General features: G+C 47.5%; 4 protein-coding genes across 4 annotated transcripts; 3 read left to right on the forward strand and 1 right to left on the reverse strand.

The window, feature by feature from the left end:
• Positions 1 to 1,616: 1,616 nt before the first annotated feature.
• On the forward strand, positions 1,617 to 2,830 carry JR316_0008892 (putative endo-beta-1,4-glucanase D; the record flags this gene model as incomplete). Its single annotated transcript, XM_047894603.1, has 10 exons — positions 1,617 to 1,680; positions 1,731 to 1,819; positions 1,877 to 2,005; positions 2,066 to 2,140; positions 2,201 to 2,258; positions 2,312 to 2,416; positions 2,480 to 2,577; positions 2,633 to 2,663; positions 2,723 to 2,754; positions 2,813 to 2,830. The coding sequence occupies 10 exons, from the start codon at positions 1,617 to 1,619 to the stop codon at positions 2,828 to 2,830; spliced, it is 699 nt and encodes a 232-aa protein (XP_047746062.1).
• Positions 2,831 to 3,457: 627 nt separating this feature from the next.
• On the forward strand, positions 3,458 to 4,682 carry JR316_0008893 (Endo-beta-1,4-glucanase D; the record flags this gene model as incomplete). Its single annotated transcript, XM_047894604.1, has 10 exons — positions 3,458 to 3,512; positions 3,583 to 3,671; positions 3,732 to 3,860; positions 3,922 to 3,996; positions 4,053 to 4,110; positions 4,170 to 4,274; positions 4,327 to 4,424; positions 4,485 to 4,515; positions 4,570 to 4,601; positions 4,665 to 4,682. The coding sequence occupies 10 exons, from the start codon at positions 3,458 to 3,460 to the stop codon at positions 4,680 to 4,682; spliced, it is 690 nt and encodes a 229-aa protein (XP_047746063.1).
• A 999-nt stretch (positions 4,683 to 5,681) lies between these two features.
• JR316_0008894 (putative endo-beta-1,4-glucanase D) lies at positions 5,682 to 6,844 on the forward strand (the record flags this gene model as incomplete). Its single annotated transcript, XM_047894605.1, has 8 exons — positions 5,682 to 5,745; positions 5,799 to 5,845; positions 5,897 to 6,085; positions 6,154 to 6,286; positions 6,350 to 6,454; positions 6,543 to 6,640; positions 6,700 to 6,762; positions 6,827 to 6,844. 8 exons carry the CDS (start codon positions 5,682 to 5,684, stop codon positions 6,842 to 6,844), a joined length of 717 nt encoding a protein of 238 aa, XP_047746064.1.
• A 1,954-nt stretch (positions 6,845 to 8,798) lies between these two features.
• JR316_0008895 (ATP-dependent RNA helicase dhh1) lies at positions 8,799 to 13,873 on the reverse strand (the record flags this gene model as incomplete). Its single annotated transcript, XM_047894606.1, has 9 exons — positions 8,799 to 9,479; positions 9,533 to 9,661; positions 9,718 to 10,387; positions 10,446 to 10,567; positions 10,929 to 11,304; positions 11,380 to 11,749; positions 11,815 to 11,982; positions 12,909 to 13,775; positions 13,825 to 13,873. The coding sequence occupies 9 exons, from the start codon at positions 13,871 to 13,873 to the stop codon at positions 8,799 to 8,801; spliced, it is 3,432 nt and encodes a 1,143-aa protein (XP_047746065.1).
• Positions 13,874 to 14,304: the final 431 nt, after the last annotated feature.

Consider the following 14,304-nt stretch of genomic DNA (forward strand, 5'->3'; position numbering starts at 1 on the left):
TATTACGCGGTTCCCGCTACCTTCATATATCTTTCGCCATTTCTGATCTTTGGGGACGTGTTACTATCCCACGTCGACCTGTTGTCTACTCGTTTGCACTGCCCAACGAAAAGCGTGTCATTTTAACTGCAAGGACTTGTCAGCATATTCTTTCATGGGGTCTGCGTAATGTGGCTGGTTCATGAACAATCCGGATGAATTGGGGGATGTTTCGACCTGCATGGCAGCATGGTTGTCTAAGGGATCTGTAAGTAGGGAGAGCTGGAAGCTAGGCACAGGGTGGATAGTTATAGAAGCAAATCATTATCATCTCGAGAGCGATTTTCAACAAATCTCTAAACAGGTTGATAATGGGGTGCTTGATTCTAAATTGCTTTATCCAGTATATTGTCAGTATGTTCCCCTGGAAATCCCAAACTCTACATCGTCTTTTGTTTTTGTCACAAATACTACTGCATCACAATTCACGCGGGTGACATGCCACCTACCTTTGTTAACGTGGCTCAGCTCAACGAAATATCCCAATGTTTCATCGGCCATCGAAACTGGATCCTTGGGCTTGACTCGCAGAGGTAGTCGCACACGATACGGACCAGTGTCGTCGCATGGAATCTGGGTGATAGATGCGACCTCTACATTCCAGGAGGTATCTCGCTTTACATGTTTTCGCGTCTCCTAATACAGAACTGAGGATGTCTTATTTATAGGCTTCGTATTCTATCTGGGCTATACAAACCTCCTCGATACCGCCTCGTGGTCGTTTCAGAAGGACCTGTCGTGTCGTCCGAAAGACATACTCGGAAAGAATGAGAGTATGTTCTACGACAACACCGAGGCAGAAACGCTGCTCTGACATTTCTCTACAATTCTCTTCAATCTCGGAATCCGTGCGACGAGCATGACCTTTGAAAGATGTCATGAATATCCGAGGGCATGGCTTCTCCTACGACTCAGACTGTATTGCGACTTCTAATCTGCTCTTTAAGCTACTATTAATATCGCCCACATACGACCAAGCGTCCAACCGGTGCGACCCCCGAACGAGGGTGAACTTGTGACTTCAATTTAATGCCTTGAGTTCAATAATTCTTGGAAGGAAATGCTGTTTTCCACATTCCCTCTTTCTGCGTGCATCGCTCGTGGGGCTTGGTTCTTATGTTGAAAACCCCGCAGATTTTGCCCGGTGCAAGACACATTGGAATTAAGGTTAATAAACTACATTTTTGAGTCGATCTCTACCGACAATAATCCTGGGCACATGGATATGCCTCGAAAGCTCTCATGCTAGTCAGCATGTCGTATGACATTGTCCAATGACTGACTGATGGAGGACAAAGAAGTGGAAGACAAGATCGTAGATAAGCCCCTTTTGCGTACGAGCCTCGTCAAGAAATCGGAATGTGAAGGTTATAAATAGACCCAGTATTCCTATTGGACATACACCGTGTAAATTGCATTCGAGTTAGTCTTGGCAAAGATTTTGAGTGAGTACAGTAGATGCGTACTTTGACGATGAGAGAGTAGCATAGGTCAAAGGACGTTTTATCTCCCCCTATAAAAGCGTCGTTAGTTTGTTCAGGCTGATACCAAGTCGAATACTTTCCTCCTGCTTCAATATGCTTTTCAAGCAAATATCATTGACCGCTTTGCTCACGTTTGTAGTATCTGTATCTGCTCACTGTATGGATTGATTATATTTCATCTGTTTGAAATTACTGAGCTTTTTCCAGACACATTTCCTGACCTCATTGTCAACGGTGTCAACACAGGAGATTGGGTCAATGTAAGGCGAACGAATAACTACAACAGTCAATCTCCCGTACGCCATATTATTGTATACTATTTTAAATCTAGCATTTGACCTCTGCAAACACAGGTCACCGACGTTACCAGTGCGGACTTCCGATGCTACACCTCGGAGACGCATGCTACTGCATCGACCGCCACAGTTGCAGCTGGGTCGACGATCGGCATTGGTGCTGACCAGCCTGTATATCACCCTGGAGTAAGCACATTTTAACCAATATAGAGAAATTTCATGTTGACATTGATAATCTTTCAAAAGGTTGTAAACGTCTACATGGCAAAAGCACCCGGAAACGTGTCCACTTTCGATGGTAGTGGTGCTGTCTGGTTCAAGGTAAAATATTTCTTCCTTTATTTCACAGCTATAACTCCACATAAACTACTTCTTGCGCAGGTTTTCCAAATTCCCGCAGTCACCGATGGCGGAAGAACTATCACGTTCCCAGCTCAGAGTACGCGCTATTTTTAGAACGAGCGGCTATTTCACCTGATGGCATCTGAGCAGACATCAACGCTGTGAATTTCCAGATCCCAAAGAACTTGCCCTCTGGCCAGTATCTTGTACGCGTAGAGCAGATTGCCTTGCACTCTGCAAGTACATTCGGAGGCGGTAAGAATAAATTCATTGTCCCAGTCCTCATTCGTGGAAGCTTATGCACCATTATCTCAACAGCACAATTCTACCTTAGCTGTGCTCAAATCAACGTAACCGGTGGTGGAAATGGTACTCCAGGTCCCCTTGTCTCGATTCCAGGCGTCTACACTGGAAGGGTGAGTGTCAATTTCTTTTGTATAATTATTTGAATACTAAACATAAACATGGTAGGAGCCCGGCATCATGCTCAACATCTATTATCGTAAGCTTCGATGATGGTAGCTACCATATATTTTTTTAATCTGACCTAAATTTTTACAGCCATCCCCACTACCTACGTCCAGCCCGGTCCCGTAAGCTTCCTTTGTCTCTTTCCGCAATAACTTTAAACTAACTTCATCTTGCTTAAAGGCCGTGTGGAGTGGGTGAAGTCATTAGGAGGCAGACTGTTTGAAGCTATTAGTCCGAGTACCAGCTGACAATATGTCATATAGCAACATTGAACTACGAAGAATTTGTTGAATGCCATGTTAATTGATCCGATTTGTGCAACTGTTATTTTTATCACTTGAACATCCATCATCCTGGAATATGTCTAACCAAGTCATTGGCAACGTGGATAATCAAGCGAGAAAATATCCGGCCTGGTTATTTGCTTCATCAAGCGGATTTTACACTCCCGTTCTAACTCAAACAGTACAGAATACACGAAGCGTCGGGTCCGCGGTCGATGTCGCTACCGTGAAGAAATTATTAATAGAACAAAATTTGGAGTAGTCGCCCAACCGGAAAATTCAAAGTCAGAGTAGCTGCACAGAAGCCACGAGTTCGTTGAGATCTCGGATGTTACAAAATATCCTATTGGATCCTTGCCATCCATGTGTCTAAGTGTCGATGAGAAAAGAGCCATCACATCGATGACTACTGTCTTTACCGCGTACTAATTCTAGAAATCCAAATTTATGGCACTTGAAAGTTGAGTTCGTCAAGGTATAAAAGACGTCAGCTAGGAGTCCATGTTTTGGTCAAGGTATAAGCCCTCAAACTCGTTTCAGAATGAAGCTGGCTATCACTGCTCTGCTTTCTTTCGCTGCCTCTGCTGCTGCCCATTGTATGTATTATTATTTGAGCCGTTCCAGTAATAGGGAGGATTATGATTGTTAACTATGTGTACCTTTTAGACACATTCCCCGACCTCCTCGTGGCCGGTAAAAACACAGGAGACTGGGTTAACGTCAGGAAGACTAACAACTTCAATTCTCAATCACCCGTACGTGCTTTAATTGTGGAAATACTATGACCATTTACAAAATGATTTGATTTCAATAAGGTCACCGATGTAACAAGTGCCGATTTTAGGTGTTACACCTCCCAGACTCAGGCCACTGCATCCACTGCCACCGTAGCTGCAGGGTCACAGATCGGCATTCAGGCCGATCAATCCATGTACCACCCGGGTGTAAGTTTAAATCGATATATTCAATTACTGCTCGCAAACTTACCATCCTTCAAAATATAAGGTTGTCAATGTTTACATGGCGAAGGCTCCCGGAAACGTCTCGACTTGGGATGGAAGTGGTGCTGTTTGGTTCAAGGTTTGTAATAAAGAATTAAATCCTCGTTTACAGGGTATTTATTGTTACAATTACAGGTATATCAAATCAGTGCCGTCACTGACGGTGGATCAACCATCACTTTCCCAGCACAAAGTAAAGTTTTATGCTTTCTGATTAATAACAATAACTTAAAATTTAATCTGGCTGTTCAGACTTGCTTTCTGTATCGTTCACACTCCCCAAGAACTTGCCATCCGGACAATACCTTGTGCGCATGGAGCAGATTGCTCTTCACGCTGCAAGCACCTTCGGCGGTGGTACGATGCTCCTATATGTATTAAGTGGTCATTCCGCTTACACTTATGATAGCTCAATTCTACCTGAGCTGCGCTCAAATTAACGTTACCGGTGGAGGAAATGGAACCCCCGGACCTCTTGTCGCCATCCCCGGTGTTTACACTGGAAATGTGAGTTTGAAAGGCAACAGAACAAGTTAGCTAGAAGGCTAATCATTGACTATTCATTAGGAACCTGGAATCTTGATCAACATCTACTACCGTAAGTTTTCTTTGCTTCAAAAGTATACTTACTCTGATACCTTGGTTCTTGCAGCTGTTCCAAAGACGTACGTCCAACCCGGACCTGTAAGTGTTTTTCCAGTTTCTTTCTGTATTTGAGTCGAATTCTAATGATCATAAATCATTCAGGCTGTCTGGAGTGGGTGAACGATTTAAGAGAAAAGATTCTGCGTCTCTATTCAAATGAAGCCTCTCGGTTTTATGTCGTGAAGAAGTAAAACGCAGAGTGTACTAGTTATGATCAATGCAAATCTAAATACCCAAATTTATTTCAATTGCGTCACTTGTTTTTCCGAGGACCAGGTTCGCGACTTAGCATGTATCATGGAAGCTAGCCCAAGCCGTATACGGACCTAGTTAAGCGGAACGGACCATAAGAAGTGAGAAATATGTATGAGAACTTACTCTTCCATGCGACTTCCCGAAGAATAGGCTAATCATGGCGCGTGGACTTAGAAGTTACCCCGCGGTTACCCCTCAGTTCTAAAAAGTCCCGATGGCAACGAATGACGACAATTGCTCAAAAATACCTCAACCCATCCCCACCCATAGTACTGATATAACATTGTGTGTAAACTTCGTTCACTGGTGAAAGTACACAGTACCCTGAAATAGCTTTTATGCTTATATCTCGATATATTAGGCAATGAAAGAGACAAATGCGGCTTGTGTGTCCCTGGCCAAGGTTATTAATAGCCTTGCACACTCCTCCGTGTTTGGGAAAACGATCAGCAAATAGAGCTCAAAATGCGGGGTAATGCATTGTAATTGGCTTGGAGTATTGAATATAACTATTTTTCGGAACCTGTCTCAAGGTCAAAGGGTCTCGAGCCCAGGATTGACTTCATCTTGACCACAATTTGCCTCTCGTCGCCAGTAGGTTAAAGTATGGCGGTACATAAGCGCGCCTAGACAGAATTCAAATTTCCTATTGGCTATGCATCTCTATCCGTTCTCCTTGGCACTCCCGGCTTGAGGAAAACAGGCTAAAGGAAGTCGAAGTCATTGCCATCTAACCCCAAGTAGCGGTCACACGGCAGGCTTGGTGTATGAAGAAGAATAGCCATTGACGGTCCGATGGTGTAGTATAAAAGAGACATATTTTTTGCTTCTGTTGAAAGATCATTCACCTCCTCATCGGACGCCATGTTCTCGAAGCAGCTCATCCTCGCTTTCCTTGCGTCTTCCGTGACCCTCGTGTCGGCTCATTGTAAGTTCAGTCTGAATAACGCTGGGTACAGGCGTTCATATCTCTGTCTACAGATACTTTCCCCGCACTTCTTGTCAACGGCGCTGCCACTGGCAACTGGGTACATGTCCCGCAGGACTAACAACTTCAACAGCCGATCACCCGTTAGTAGCATATCACCACCCAACATCATTACATAGTCGATTTCAGACATCTCACAATATACACAGGTGACAGACGTCCTCGAGCCAGGATATCCGCTGCTACACCTCCGAGACCAGAGCCACTGCTCAAACTGCCACCGTTACCCGCCGGATCCACAATTGGCTTCCGCTCCGATGACCCCATCTACCACGACGGTGTAAGCATACTTCCTTTTCATTCCTTTATTAAACACGAACGTAAACTCACTGTGGAACGTTATAACAGGTCCTGAACATCTACATGGCCAAAGCTCCCGGCAGCGCGGCTAACTTTGATGGCAGCGGCAACGTGTGGTTCAAGGTCCACGAAATAAGCGCCGTTACTAATGGCGGCAGGAGCATTTCTTTCCCAGCTACCAGTGCGTTTTTATTTTACCCTCACACATCTTAGACATCTCTAACAAGCTCTTCTTCGTACCTAGACTTGCGAGACGTCACCTTCACCATCCCCCGCAGCCTTCCATCGGGCGAATACCTCGTCCGCATCGAGCACATCGCCTTGCACAGTGCGAGTAGCTTCCAAGGAGGTACGTCCACGACCCCTTCTCTGTCTATTCCCGGTTTATCAAAAACATTGCGTTAACAAATACCTCTCTCTCTTTTCTTTTCGTGCAGCCCAATTCTACATCAGCTGCGCGCAGATCAACGTCACCGGTGGCGGAAACGGCACCCCCGGCCCCCTCGTCTCGTTCCCTGGCGCCTACAACGGAAGGGTAAGTAGCTCGAGCCATTTACCTGAGAGAATCATGAACCTAATTATGCGGTTACGTAGGAACCCGGCATTCAGATCAACATCTACTACCCCATCCCCACCCAATACATCCAGCCCGGCCCAGTAAGCTACCAATCGCATACTAAAATCCCAACGCAATGAACTAACCTTTTCTTCCAACTTACAGGCTGTCTGGCGCGGATAAATTCGTCGGACGCATCCGAGCCGATTCACCACGCAGATATTCGGGTAAATTTATTTTACGGTCTAGTTTTTGCTCAGCTAGGTCGTAGTAGTTCAAATCAATGTATTACCTCTCCACAACCAACAAAAAATATATATCGCAACGCCGATTTTCGGAGTAAGACAGAACTGTCGTTGTATCCTTTAACATACGCGAAAACCTTCGGGGTTTGCGAAACCAACCACGGTGTAGTCTTGAAGCATGACAAGAGCAAAATTAACAAAACACGAACGATACGGTCGGACATCAAACACGCCGGACAAAAATGCTGACCAGTTAGCCTGGGTGTTGTCCTGACCAGTGACGTGACTAGTACCGTGACCAACTACATAGTGTCACACATACATTGTCACGCTAATTCATTATTAGTAGGCTCAACAGTAAATAACATATTACTTGATTGTTTAGTATTTCTTCTTACTACGCACTGAGTTCCAACGCAAGACAATCAAGTAATTTGCCATTTACTGTCGAGCCTACTAATAATGAACTAGCGTGACAACATGTTTGTGACACTATGTAATCGGTCACGGTACTAGTCACGTCACTGGTCAGGACAACACCCAGGCTAACTGGTCAGCATTTTTGTCCGGCGTGAAACTCAATAGGTAGAACACAACACATGCATGAGCATTGAAAGATCGTATTTATAACGTATGCATGCACGTATGTATATGACAAAAAACCTACGATCAAGACTTCGGTGTGCCAGTGAGTTTAAATCATCCATAGGCAACAATGATCAAGCTATGGTGATGAAGAGAGGAACAAGCGAGTGGGTGCGTGAGTGAGTGACAGAAAAGGATGAGAGATGATGAATGAGGGGTAGGTACAAGGCGCAGTTGAAGGTAGGTAGGTAGGTAGGTAGTCAGGTCGGTAGGTAGAGAGTAGGAGGTAGAGAAAGGAGGCAGGGAGGTAGGGAGGTACCAGCTACACACGACACGATGGATACGGATTCAAATCGAAAACCTAATACCACAGCAAGGTGCAAAGCCAGAAACCAAACAAACAAAAGGAAATACGAAAGAACGAACGAACGAAATGGATGTGTGGTGGAAAGTAAACCGAAAACCAAAGAAAGTCTCCGGACGGACCAAGATCGATAAAATGGGAAGGGTGAGAGTAAGAACAAGATGGCAGGGGCGGTCGACGGGAAGAGGTGAGATGATGAGGGATGAGGGAGGCGATGAAGTGGATGAGGATATAGATGAGGTAATGAACCAGGAGTCGGGAAGTATATTGCGGACATGGTTTGTGGTACTGTATGATATTACGGATGTCAATTGGGTTGGATCGGTAAAACCAACAAAAAGTCAAGAGTCGGACGGTATCAGGGGTCGTATATTCGGATTTTATGAATTATCGTAGACTTAAAACGGGCGGATGACGGATGACGAGTCGCAGAGGATATGGGTTTAACGACTTGAGGAATCGGTTTCGATTTTGACGTCCTCGAGCGGGTGAAAAGTATGTGGTGTATGTCGACTGGTAGAAGGTAACAACGAGCGACGTCGGTGTGTGCCAATCAATCGTTGAGGTGGTGGGTGGTTGTGGGTAAGGTGGTATGGTACTACCGAAAATCGACATTGACCGGCGCACAGGCGGTGAAATGTAAATATAACGGGGGCACAGACAAAAGTCGGTCGGTCGATGTCGTCCAAAAAAGACGTTATGTGTGGATGCGGGTGTATGGTGTTGTGGGTGTTTTGCTTGGGTCAAAAAAAAAAGAAATAAAATATAGACCAGGGATTGATTCTCTTTCATCATAGTCTTGTCTTCGAAAACTCTCCTCCCCGCCGCCCTGTATCTCCTACCAGCCCCTGGCGGCATCTTCTCTATATCCATCATCGTCCCTCCTTTCCTCCTTTCTCCTCGCGTCCTCCTCCTCCACACTACCTCCAGAGCGGAGTGCTATTCATCGGCCTACAGGGACGCCGCCACGGTAAGCGGGTTGACCCCTAGGCTGTTGCTGAGGTGCACCGTTCTGCCTCGCAGGAATCTGTTGCTGTTGTTGATGCTGCTGCTGCTGTTGCTGCTGGGGTGGTTGCTGTTGCTGAGGTTGCTGCTGTCCGTTCCTTTGTACAGGAGCAGCAGCAACAGGAGCTGGCGCAGGCGCAACCTGCTGCCTGGCCTGCTGAGGCGCTCTCTGCACCTGCGACTCCTCCCCGCCGCTCGGGGCGACATACAGCCCCCTATCAATCGTCTGCGGGATCGGCTGAATCTCCGTGCCCAGCTCCTGCTCGATCTTGTACAGGTTAAACCTGTCCTCATACGTGACCAGATTGATCGCGAGACCGAGATGGCCAAAGCGCCCAGAACGACCGATGCGGTGCAGGTACGTCTCGCTGTTCTTGGGGAAGTCAAAGTTGATAACGACGTTCACGGCCTGGATGTCGATACCGCGCGTGAGCAAGTCCGAGCAGACGAGGTTGCGGCATACACCGTTACGGAAGTCGTGGAACACGCGGTTGCGGTGCGACTGCAGCATCTTTGCGTGCGAGTAGAAGCACGAGTAGCCTAGCTCGGTCACCTTTTTGGCGAGCAGCTCGACTCGGTTGGTGGAATTACAAAAGATGATAGATTGATTAATTTGAAGCTGGAGAGTGATTGTTAGTGTGTGGTGAATGAACGGAAAGGGAAAATAGGAACCTTTGAGAACAAGGTATTGAGACAATGAACTTTTTGGCGCTCTTCGACGTATGCGTAATATTGGGTGACACCACGTAAGGTAAGCTCATCCATGAGGTTGATTTCATAGGGGTTGCGCATGTGTTTTTCCTAAAGAAAAGATGTCAGGCTGGAGAAGTGCATAAAAAGCACACGAGGCGACATACCTTGAAGTCTTTAACTATCATTGGGAAGGTGGCACTGAACAACATAACCTGACGGTCTGTGGGGAGGAATGAAAGGAGCTGCTCCATTACAGGAGCAAATTCTGGTGAAAGAAGCTTGTCTGCTTCATCCATAACAAAGACGGGGCAGTCGCTAAGGTCTGCCACGCCCTTGCCTGCGAGATCCAGGATACGGCCAGGGGTTCCGACAAGAACATGGACGGTCTCGGATAAACGCAAAATGTCATCTTTGAGGGTGGTACCGCCGGTGGTGACCATGACCTGGAGGCCCATATGTTTGCCGAGGATCTTGCATACCTGGGATGTCTGGAGGGCAAGCTCACGGGTGGGCACGAGTAGAAGAGCCTGAATCTTGGGCTTGGTGATATCGATTTGCTGGAGGGATGGGATGACGAAAGCGGCTGTTTTGCCAGTGCCGTTCTTTGCACGGGCGAGAATATCACGTTTGGCCAGGGCAATGGGTATGGCTTCTTCCTGAATGGGAGAAGGTTTCTCGAATCCGGCCTCAAAGATGCCCATCAGGAGCTCACGCTTGAGGAACATGTCCTCAAATTCTGTGCCCTTTGTTGCTGTGACATCTTCCGTCTGGGGGCGGATATCTTTTGGAGGAGGTCGGAGGCCCGATTTCCAGGATGAATCGACGCTGGCTGGGCTGTTATGACATTGGTGAGTGTGTAGGAAAAAACAAGCATTTTTTCCTGGGCGCTTACGTCGACGATGAAGAGGTAGCTGCGGTAGACATGTTGCCTGGGGTTGGGTATGGATGGGTGTGGTAAGGCGACGTGGCTTGGTTGTCGGATAAAAAGGAAGAGCTGAGGGGATTCGGAGCTGTCTGGATATTGTGATGAGAGTTGATTATCAAAAGTTGGGAGTGCTGGAGACAGCGAGATTGTATTGGATTAGAGCGAGCGTTTTTGCAAAGATGGAAGCGGGAAAAGAGCCGTGTTGACGACTACAAAAACACAACTGGTTCGCAATTTCGCACGCTTTGTTTAATCTTTCATTTCATTGAACATGTCAGAACACATGGCCCACTAATCTTACTTGGTCTTAGATTCAAATAATTATCTTTTCAATTCATTCACTTTTAGCTCCTCCACAATCCGTCTTGTATAACGTCGTACACTTTATATCTCAGAAAACAAAACTTCCCCCTAATTTCATCATATTCATCAACATCACATCCAAAATACGAACAAGAAAGACTCACCATCAATCACCAGATCCACACCAGTCACATACCTCCCCGCCGGGCTCGCTAGCATAACCACCGGGCCTGCAATCTCCTCCGCAACACCCATGCGGCCCATCGGATTGTGCTCCTCCCAAATGCGCTTTCCTAGTGCAAACTCCTCCACCTGTGTCATCGGCGTCTCAATGTAACCTGGGCTGATACTGTTCACGCGGATACCGTGTCGTGCCCACTCGGCCGCGAGCGACTTGGTGAGCTGCAGGACACCGGCTTTGGAGACGCAGTACGCAGTGTGGTTGATGGGGAAGATGGCCCTGTGCGCTGCAATGGACGCGATGAGGATGATGCTCCCTCCTTGACCCTGCTTAATCATTTCCCTATCCCGCGAAGATCAAGAATACTGCCCCGTTAATGCCGATTCACAGCAAAAAGCAAAGCTGGGAAACACTCACTTCCCAACCGCCTGGGCGCACAAAAACGACCCTGTCGTATTCGTATCCTGAATCTGCCTCCAAAATTCCATCGTGATCTCCGTCGCCTCGCAGTCCTTTGCGATCCCTGCAGCACACAGCAGCACGCTCACACCACCTAGCTTTTGCACCGCACTCTCGACCCCGCGCCGTACATCATTCTCCTGCGAAACATTCACCACCTCCTCCACGATTTTTCTATCAGGAAACTCGGCGTGGATGGCGCGTAGATCCGCTTGGGCGCTCGGACTCGAGAACCGAGCATCGAGGTCGAAAATGCACACTCCCGATGCGCCGTGCTCGAGCAGCGCGCGGACGCATGCGAGGCCTATCCCGCCTGCACCTCCGGTCACTGTCAGTAAGACAAGTGAGTAATCAAGGCGTCCTTGAACAGTAAAGGATGGAGAAGAAGGATACCGATCGCGTTGCCTGAGATGGAGAACCGGTCGGCGGCCCTCTCAGCGGGGCTTATGCCCTCTTTTCTGGGGAGCGGCGCCGTGAGCGGATTCGCAGCAGTTGAAAGCTTCAATATATTCATCGGTCTCCAAGTTTCTGGGTAGAATAACACAATTTTGCGCGTTTCCGCTACCGAAAAGCAAAATGACAGGTGAAGAGAAGACTACTCTGGGACGACCGAAGGACCCCTTATCGGTCCAGGAAATATAAATGTTTTGACGGGTGTGGACTGTTTGTCGATAAATACCTCTCAACACACCGTGCATGTACACCCCACAAAGAGATTTTGTATCCTTTTCAGGCTCCAGCGTCAACAGAATTCACACAGGTGACTCGTACTCTCTGCGAGGAGAAGCGGCGTCTGGAATAAGATTCACCCTTTCCGTGTGTTGTTGTACCAGAATTAGCGTGGCGTTTTTGATTCTTTGATTTTTGCACTTCGTATGGGGGTTAAACGTTAATTGGTCGACTGCGCTTCCCATCCATTAACGTTCGTTGTGACCCCATTTATCGCCGTTGGAGTCCACCCCTGCCCCGTGTAAAAGCCTGGTGGTACAAGAGATACTGCGCTCCAGCATGGAATGGTTGATATTCCATGACTAGTTCATTGTTTTAAATATGACGTCGTTTTACCAGCCATGGACATTTTTAGATCCCGACGTGTTTCGACAAACCACAAAGTCCTGACGAATGGTCCATGTCGCTCGAGATAAAAAGCTTAACACTTGAGGGGATCCACGATAAGCGCATAATTTGCATGTCGATATTTTAGTTTGTGACAGGTCCTGAGGCTGGGAAGTCATGCGCGTGCAACGCGCAGGATGCACCCATCAAATAAAACCATAATGCAATTTTCCGCGACATAACCTCTCCATAGATCAATCGACATAAGAATCTAAAAAAGAGGAGATAATTAACTCAAATCAAATAGCCTATAGGGTTTAAATGAAAAGTACGATAAAGATGGGAGCAAATGGATCTAGGAAAGCAGAGAATAATGACAAGCGACGCATCTATCTTCGAGGGACAAAGCACTCGAGGTCAAACGCACTCACGCAGAAACTGGAGTCTACAATCTTCCCACTCGTCATATAAAATTGCCACCCAACCCCTAGTGTCCTTCTCAATAACCACCCTCGGGTCCGCCGACACGACTTTCGCTTGTTCCTCCATCACCACCGCCACCACCTCGGTATACTGCGACCTACCAAGCAGCAGCATCTCCATCCTCTCCAGCCCCTTGCTCTTACTCACACAGCGCACTTGCTCGATCGCCCAGTGCGGCGCCATACTCGAGCTCTCCAGGATCCTCCGCACGCGCCGCATAGTCGGGTAACACACGACGTCCTGCACCTCGTCGTCGCGCATGAACGTGAGCACGCTCGTGAACATCTTGAGCGGCGGCGCCTGCTTGAGATCCTGCGGCCTAAACGGCCCGTGTATCGGTCCCAGCGCGAGGTACTCGAGCGTGCCAGGCACCGCGTGCTCGAGCATACGCCACTTATTCTGGTCGAGGTTGAGGATCGTAAGCCGCTTCAGCGACCGCGCGAGCCAGAACAGGCGGGTGATGATCGTGAGCGGCCAGCTGGTCGAGCCGTAGAAGAGGTTGCCTTTGTCTGTTGGTGTTTCTCCGATGTGCATGTTTTGGATGAGGCCTAGACGCGACGATGGCGGTGAGAATGACGAGCACATGAGGTCATCTGGTAGGTCATGAGACGAAAGAAATTTTGAAAGCTGTCCGGCGGTCGTGAACTTGAGAGAGTGGTAGAGGATGGGAATCATCCATTCGTGGGCTGTCTTGCAGACTAGGAGAAGGAGGGACGGAGAAGGGTGGTCGAAGCTGGCTAGGATAAAGACTGCGGAGAAATAGGTCAGAATAAATATGACGGAAACTATGATGCCGACTGCGTGTGGATCTTGCCCTGAAAAAAGAGGTCAAGTGGATTAGGCAAATGAGACAGGGCTGCAAACCGACTTTGCGTATCAATTCCGGAGGCAAAGCATGGAATCGGTGCTCCATGATGATAGTAAAACAGATAAACTGTATCTGGTCATAAAACCCAAGAGTAAAGCAGTGAGAGAGCAGAACAAGAAACGGTTTGCATATGACAGGGTGTTTTATTTAAGAAATCCGATTACACCAATCGTCACGATCACGAGCTTTACGCGGAGGATACCGTTTGCAACCATGTCACAATGCGTATGGTAATTTGCTTAGCTGCTGCAGCTATGGGAGGCAAAGGATGTCAAACTTGCGAAAAGGCACTAGGACGCTTGCAGTTGTTGAGGAGCCGGATCACTCTGTTCGAAAACACGAAAACGACGGAAGTTCCGATAAACCTGGACTGTCTGAGGGTATTCTTCATATTAGCGATCTAAAAAATTATATTTTGGCGGCGAATGGAAAGACGTCGATAAAGCTAATCCGAAGCTTCCTCTGCAGCAGCCAAC

This window comes from Psilocybe cubensis, chromosome 8 (assembly GCF_017499595.1).
Source record: "Psilocybe cubensis strain MGC-MH-2018 chromosome 8, whole genome shotgun sequence".
Classification (NCBI taxonomy): Eukaryota; Fungi; Basidiomycota; class Agaricomycetes; order Agaricales; family Agrocybaceae; genus Psilocybe; species Psilocybe cubensis.